Consider the following 8,480-nt stretch of genomic DNA (forward strand, 5'->3'; position numbering starts at 1 on the left):
AGTTCGGATTAGCCCTTTGTGTGTGTTTACTTTTTGGCAGGGAAAAAATGGAAACTGAATAAAATATGACAGCTTTTCTTCTTCGTTTGTTCACACTGGGTGAAGAATGACAAAAGAAACCTTTTTTCGACTAGACTTCTCTAAGCTTGGTCTGGCAAAAAGGGCACAATCTCGGGGGACCTGTTAGCTTTCGGCCCCCCAATTTGGCCCTGCCTTGTATGTGATGAATACGTTATGTGGGTTTAGCCCTTCGCTTAAAACGGACAGAAGCTGATTGACAGCTGATGGGCAGCCTGGCAGATTTAAGCACTGAGTGCTTGAAGTTCGTAAATCACACGTCAGATGAAGTTCTGGAATCGTAAACTTTTTACACTGAAAATTGGGTTCCATTTGTTGAAGCTTTTTGTACAGCATACAAAGTATTTAATTTTAGTGAATTGATTATAATTTTTTTGAATGTGAAAAATTCAACCAAGTTGACTAAAAATACTGTTTTGAGTTTTTAGCATTTAATACTTTTGCCCAGCATAAAAAACAATCATTTTTATTTAAGGATTCAAGCCATACAACGTATTCAGCGGAAATTTCCATTGTTCCAATGTAACGATTAATGATAAGAATGTAAACTTAGCCTAGTCGTGACATCTTGTCACACATTCTTTTTTATTTTTCACCTTAAATAAAAAAACTGCCAACTCAACACAATACTACGTGGCATGGCGTAATTTTACTTTGTATTACGTGTGGCAAAATAGAAATAACAAAAAAGATGCAGTTGTAATGTCACATGCATAACCAAAATTACAAAACCAAAATGAAGACTCCCGAACTCCTGAAACATTTTGTTATTTGGATTGTTTGGTGTTTCATTTCGCTTCGCAAAATTTTGGATTTTTTTTTCATAATCAAAAATTTTGAATTGCTACCTCACGAGTTCTAAGACGAAGTTCTTCTCCAAAAAGGACAAAATGAAATGCACATGCGACAACGTAGCACGATCCCGTTGAACTAATGATAAACAAACGACAATTCTAAGGCAGCGATATTCGTTCATGCTGGCTTGCAGTTTTATCAGTTTCCTTTGGAGTTTGAACAGAGAAGTGCAAATACTATCCCGATCTTCAAAATGAGAAAGCTGTCAAGGTTGCTCTTAGTAGCTTTACTTCTTACTCAATGTTGTACTAATTCGGAAGGCATACGTTTCAAGATTTCCAAAAGTTTCAAATTGAGTCCTGCTATTCCATCAAATTTACGGCTTCAATCATGGAATCAACCTAGTACACACCCCTCTGATCATCAATTAAACTGTAAGTATTAGAGTAGTTCAAACTAGGACCATTCTACAGTTCATTACAGGACGTAATCTTTATAATACGCAATGCTTCAATCCCAAGTATGAGCATCCCAAGCCAAATCATGCTAGCCTTCTGGGGTTTCGTAGTTACGCTTAGTTACAGGTTTTTGCAACGATCATTTTAAAAGCTAAACCCAGAAATGCTGCGTAGCTATAAGGGTGTTACACAAAAGTTCAATTGCGAAAATTCAAGAACCTGTGATTAATGCTTTCCTTAAGGTCTCCACAAAACATTACCTGGTATTAAGCTAAAACAAATGTTTTTTTTTTAATTTGATCTCAACTCCAGATGCCGACCTTTACTGCCCAGTGTGTGAAAGCAACACCAGTTGGGAGCACTGCGTCGCCCAAGATATGCCGTGCTCGTCGAACACGGAATACATGTACCACCAATATTTGGCCAAAGTAAACCCTTCAATTCCTAATGCAGCAAGCTTCCAGTGTGTCAAGATTGCACTCAAGAACTCCACAATGAACACACGGTTTATTGCTGGCTGTGGGTACAAAGATGTCGATTATTGTCACGGCTGGAATGTGGAATCGTTGGAGCTGATAACGTGTGAATTGTGCGATTTTGAATGCCAAAAAAGTCATGCTGAAGGATTACAGCTGAATTTGGTAGGAACAATGATGATTATGATGATAGCTTTGATTTTGTAAGAAAAATGCTTCTCAATAAAGCGAAATAAAACTTGGAATTACACTTTGCGGCATTACATAACAATTCTTTCTTTTCATTGCCAAAATGTTGATTGATTAGAATTCAAGATTAAATATCTTTTGGTTTGGATTTGTTTAGCCTTTTTGTTCTAAGATGTATGTTTGTTTGTCTGTGACTTATTAGAAAAGACAGAATTTAAGCCTTTTTACGCCTAAACATGATTTGTTCAAATTCTTTATTTTCTGTATTGCATGAAACACTTGCAAAGATTCATGATCAGTCCGATCAGTCAACATTGTTGGTTGAATCATCAGACTGCTTCCAATGGGGGTTCCTTAATTCCAATGTGTTTAAATGCCTAAGATTCACGCTAGTGAATGCACTTTTTTCGTCCAGTTTACTGCTGACATCTACCAGAGTGGGACTTGCAGATATGATTTTAAGTATATTGGTATTTTTCGGTGGATATTATGCCTGTTTGGCAAGGGTTCCTGTCACGACGGTCCAGAAATCATTGCCAGTGCCAAGTCCAGGGATCCAATCTCCAAATCGATCACCTATTATTCCGGTTCCAGTGATTAACCATTGGAACTCCTGGAATCAACCAACTCCGTACAGCGTAGCTACGAATACATTCAGTAAGTATCGAAAAAGGATTTAAAAAAATCATTCTCATCCAAATCAGTTCCAGAAAACGTCCTCTTCTGTCCCATGTGCACCAGCAGCACCAGCTGGGACCACTGCAACCCCACAGTTCTGCCTTGTGGCTCGAGTTGGGACAACAAGTATCACAGTTTAATAGCTGGGGTCAATCCATCGGTACCGAAGGACACGCCGGATCGTCACTGGTTCCAGTGCATGAAGATTGCCTTTCAAACAGCTACCGTGAGTAATGGTACGTTGCAGTTCTTCGTTGCTGGCTGTGGATACGGGGGTGTCGACTACTGCCGCGGCTGGGACGACGGATTCTCCCAAGTGATGACGTGTGAGTCATGCCAGTTTGGATGCGGCGCAAGTGGTGGTAGTAGAAGCAGTGAATCGTTTTATTTTGTAGTAACTTGTTTTGTGTTACTATTAAAGTTGATGTTTTGAAGAAATTGGCCAATTTACAAAGTTCCCAAATCCCCCGTTAATGAAGTTCTCATTCCGGAAATCCAAACTAGCCATTTCGGGTCGGTGCATTCCAGAGTCACCAGGAAAATCACCTTTTCTGTACTTTTTTTTCCTACCAATTTGACGTAAAAGCTCGAAAAGCAACTGTGTGCAGGGGTTTAGGAGGGGAAGGGGGTGGTCATTGGCCATAACAATAATCATTAGATCAGAATCAGAGTGTGAGTTTGTAAACGTGGGTTTGTATGTAAAGTAGCTGTAGACGAGTCAGTAACCAGCAGAAGCACTTTTATCGCCCAGTTGGGGGTGGATTTGTGTGAACATGAATGGATGTAGGTGTGGGTTTGTGTAAGTGTGTACTTCCTCATCAACTCAACCTAACCTAACTTTCATTTCGCGAGACTCGCCGTCGTTACAGGACAACAAAAAAAACTGCTCGAGGCACACGGAAAGGCGAGCTTGATTATGGCATTTTTATACTGAGAGGAAAAAAAAGAATCCTGCACGAACATGGTTTGTTGTGTTTGAATTTGCATAACATATTTGGCGAGGGGTTGGAGCTTGGAATAAGGAAGTGAGGGGTCACATGTACAGACATCAATGGCACTTGTTGATAATAAGATTTTACTGACATGATCATCATAACCTTAATTAGATTAGTTTAGTATGCATATGGAAAAAAGTACTCTATACAAGCGTGTTAAACCGTATGTTTTGCAATTCCTTGCCTTCAGCATAATAAACATTGATTTTTGACTCACAATTAATTAGATTTTTTTGAAAAATTCTTGCACCTTTTCCAAACTATTATTTTGGTGTATTTTCATGCATCTTTAAATTGCTATTCATACCCAAGTCCTTCGAAGAAAATCAGGCAAGAAACCCCCAACTACTTCCAGCATTAACATAAACATTATTATAATCACACCCGGCAGGAGTCAGGCTCGGCGGCGGTCAACCATGACTCTTGCTGTAAGTTCCAGCCGCCCAAGAGGTCTTCCCTCACTCTTCTGGAACAAGGTGCAGACACCAGGAGTTGTTGGACATCGTAAGGGGTCATTTATGAATCGCTAAACTATGGGTTATGAAGTTCATACTGTAACCTTATTTAAACATAATGATTTAATTCAAGACAAAAAAAACAATGTCTAGAGACAACATTCAGAGTCATTTATGGACTGTCCCCTTAGAGTGAAGAACTACATGTATAAATGTAAAACATACACAGAAAAAAATATGTAAATTTGGAAAATGATATTTTGGAAGGTTAAAAATTACCTCAATTTAGACTGTTAAAGTAACATAACATCAGAAAAGTGGTAAAATTACACATTACAGACGCACAATTACATATTTTTTCTGACATAAAAGATGTATGTGTAGATATTACCATGATTTTTTGACTGTGTACTGGTTGCATGATTAGGCTTTAAAATTAATGTAAAACAGAGTTTTTGGGTTGTTGTGGTTATTTTTTCTTTCTTAGATTACTTCAATACTTGCCGCTGGAGCCAGCTGGAGGTTTTAGAAAGTGCTGCTACAAGAGTTGGAACAACTAAGCTAATCCACAGGCTGTTGCCAGACATCTTTATAAACTGTTGGATGGACATGGTGCCAGTTGAATGCTTCGTCTTATGTTGTCTGGACTTTTTTTTAAATATATTTTTGGTTCTTGAATAAACGTCACACATTTCATTTCAGAATTGTCATGTAACAATACCCTGAGCAAACAAAAAAATCATTTTCAGCTGTGAAAATATTTAAATCCCTTGCAATCTTAAATTTCAATAGGTTGTGGTTAAAAGAAAACAAATTCCTCGAGCAGAAAACTCCTAATCCAAGCTGGTTGGATTACCAACCCCCAGCTCAACTCTTCTATCTGATTTAATCAGTCGCCCACCCCAAGGGAGGAGACTTTCCTGTTCGAAGCAAACCCAAACTGTAAAATAATAACATTTCTCTTCGAATCTAATTAGACCTGGTCCGGGGAAAACTGTGCCCTTAGCAAGCACCGTAAAACCCACTTAAGCCCTGCGCACCCCATATAATTGGGATTTACTTTGAGGGGGAGAACTCCATAAAAGAAAACGAAACGATGCTCTTATTCTGGGCCGATTCTTCTGCGGCAAACCAAAGCCCGAAAAAAATGTCGGGGTTTTCTTATCTTTGGACGGAGCAAATCTGCGCGGCGAATAAAAGAGCGGTACAAACAATTCGGGTCTTATAATTCAGCAGACGGACTTATCTGGTTACTGCACTACCAGATGTAGTGGCGGTGGCAGCAGTAATAGCAGCATCAGCAGAAGTTTACTTGAAATAACGATCATTAAACGAGCTTTTTTATATTGCCAGGCTGCACTTTCTGGTGGACGAGTTGTGAAAGGTTCTGAGTACCGAGTGCTTGAACTGGTTGGAGTAGGGTAAAGAAACGTGATGTGAGAAAAGAATTTGCATTTTTTTAAATCATTACATAATGTTTGAAAAAAAAAATGAATCATGAATGAAGGTAATGATGAGGACTATTCAGAAAAAATGGGTAAATGGTTTTTTTTTCCAAAATTTAAATTAAAAATTTAAAAAAAAATCTTAAAGATCATAAATTTCACAATGTTTCTTTTTTCAATTTTGAAAACTAAACCTTTAGTTGCTGTTATATTGTCATTTGAAAATGTGGGAATGTTTGGATGAGACTAAAAAACTGTAATTTTCTTGTATCTTGTTTCCATAATTCGCTATACCAGAGATTCAATGTTTGAAAAAAAAAAATCGGGAATTAAAAAAAATCCAGTTAAAATTAAACTTTATATGGCTATATCTTAAAAACGATGTACTTTATCAAAAACCCATTAAATTACTTTTCGCTTGCAAATTTGATTTAAATTTCTAAAATTTATATTTCTTCCAAAATACAAAAAAAAAAATCTAAACTCGGCTCAAAAGTTGCGATTTTTTTACCCAATCATCAAAATTTTCAAAATGCAATTTGTTGAAAATTGAATTTTTGCGAAAAAAAAAGTTATTTAAAAATCGGCAATCATTTTTTCGTGAACCTATTTTTTTCGAATGTTTACCCCACAAACTTTGAACCAAATAAAAAAAAAAAACAAATCCATTCCCAATATTGTTGGAGAATTATTCAAGTACTTAACACACATAGATTTAGGATCTGTTAGAAACAAGAGTTAACACATTAATTTATTTACATGGTATTTAGAAAACAAAAGTCAATTCCAGAGAAATTGCAGATTTGTAGAAAAACTATTATATTATGTCAAGTTACTATTAATTAGATTGTTGTCAATTGTAGCACCATTTCTACAAAAAAATAATGAATTAAAAAAAAACACATTTATTATTTGAAATCCGGAAAAAAAGCGATAAATAAGAAATAATTAGGGATTCGGGAAACCCGGTTTTGGATTTTTTTTTGAATAGCTAAGAACACACTTTCAGACTCGACCTTCTCCAACTTGGACCAAACTTGGAAAAGAAGTTCATCAATCTATAGTGAAGGGAAATCACAAGTTCTGGGCCGATTGGACCATGCTACCATTCTTAAAACGCATGTTTTGAAGATTTAAAAAAAAAACAATTTCTTAAATGAGTAGAACCATTTTTGTTGAAAATCGTCAAAAAAAAGGCGGTGCCGAAAATTTAAGGATAATCAGAACCAAACTTGAGAATTCTGTGTACTACTTACCCTCCAAGTTTGGTTCAAATCGATATTGGTTGAGTTCAAAAGTGTACTCAGTTGGCTTAAAATGACTAAAAAAAACCATAGTAATACCTTAAAAAAAACTTTTTATTCAATCCAAAATGAAAACCTTTACCCTAGAAATCCAAAAACAAGCACAAAATTTTTCGAAAAGCGAGTCAAATCCGGTGAAAATTGGTCTCACCAGGTCGCACCGACTCGTGGCCACATTTGGCCTTTGGGACTTTGGGGAATTTCCGAACACACGAGATCCGCATGAACCCCCCGAATGGATCTGGCAACGACTGTTAATTATATCTTCCTCATGCTCGTCTCTCCTGGAAAACGCTTTAGCGAGTGCGGATTTGGAACCGCCCCGGGAGGATTTCCGGCAAATGGATTCTTTGCGAGGATCGTCTCCCGGGAACAACCGTTTCCTCCGGCTTAATGATGGCAATATTATTTTTGGGAAATGAGGCGCACGCCCCAACGTTCAGGGTTGTCAATCATGGCACAATTCGCTTTCAAAACGTTTGAATAGTGCCTCGTAAAACAATGCTAATGTTTGCCGGTTCCGGAGGGCAGTTCCGGTGTCTTCTTAGAGTCATCTTTGGTAAAAGTTTGTTTGAGGAGAAAGAACCAAGATTTATGGTTCTTCGTTTGCATAAAAGTTGAGCAATTCAAACAATGAATTAACGCAGCAGAAATGGTTCGTGATTAACGGATTTGTGAGAATGGTCTTTTGATTGTTATGAATTTCACCAGAATTGTGAAGAGCCTACCTTTAGGGGGGAATTTGTAAGCCAGTTTAATTCCAGTGAAACTTCAAGTTTTGCAGAGAGGGGATTTGCCCATTTCTTTTTGTTTTTGTTCTGAGTTAAGTAATATTGGAAAAACTTTGTAAAAAGAAGATTAACCTAATTGAAACATTGTTCTAAAGTAATCCAATTTCTGTTTAACTTACAAAACTTTCCTAATGCATTCCCTCAGTTTACCAACTTGAGCACACCGATAGGAAAACCTTCCGTCCTTTTTCCCTTTCTGATTCGGCAGTAAATATCGACCATAAAACTTTTACGAAAGTTCATAAAATTGTCGTTCTATGTCGCCCTGATTTGTCTTCCAAAGCCTTCGAAAAGAGCCTCTCCTCGAATGTCTCCAATCAGGGCCATCCATAAAGCAATAATTTTACGAAGGCCGCAGTTAACCGATTTTCAGTACCTACATGGGCTTTACTTCTAATTCGGGCTTCCTGTAAAAAGCCAATGCAAGGGCCGTAAACGCTTTCGGGCAAAAACCATCAAAAACTGAATAACAGAATACGTTCTTCCTTAAGTAATAATTTCCAAATTTGTTATTTCAATAAAAAATAAGCATTATATTTGAGAAAATCGACATTTGATCCCTCCGTGTCCAAACCTCATAATACCCATTAAGAAGCAATTTCTCGATTATTGGTCCCCCTTCTTGTTGAACCCCACCAGTGTTGCCAGATGAAAGCCCAGCGACCGGAGGTTTTCCTGGCCGGGTTTCCTCGAGGCTAAACCTACTTATGCAACAAATTTTATTAGCCGAGCTTGCAGCCAACGAGTCTGAAACTTTGCCAATAAGGCACACAATCTGTGTGTTTGAGCGATATTTTTTTTCGGTAGTTCCCTCGT

General features: G+C 37.5%; 1 protein-coding gene across 1 annotated transcript; it reads left to right on the forward strand.

Moving 5' to 3' along the window:
• Nucleotides 1-2,432: 2,432 nt before the first annotated feature.
• On the forward strand, nucleotides 2,433-5,404 carry LOC120426231 (uncharacterized). The gene is made up of 2 exons (XM_039590965.2): nucleotides 2,433-2,653; nucleotides 2,701-5,404. Exons 1-2 carry the CDS (start codon nucleotides 2,449-2,451, stop codon nucleotides 3,105-3,107), a joined length of 612 nt encoding a protein of 203 aa, XP_039446899.1. The 5' UTR covers nucleotides 2,433-2,448; the 3' UTR covers nucleotides 3,108-5,404.
• Nucleotides 5,405-8,480: the final 3,076 nt, after the last annotated feature.

Source organism: Culex pipiens, chromosome 1, assembly GCF_016801865.2.
Source record: "Culex pipiens pallens isolate TS chromosome 1, TS_CPP_V2, whole genome shotgun sequence".
In the NCBI taxonomy this organism is placed as follows: domain Eukaryota; kingdom Metazoa; phylum Arthropoda; class Insecta; order Diptera; family Culicidae; genus Culex; species Culex pipiens.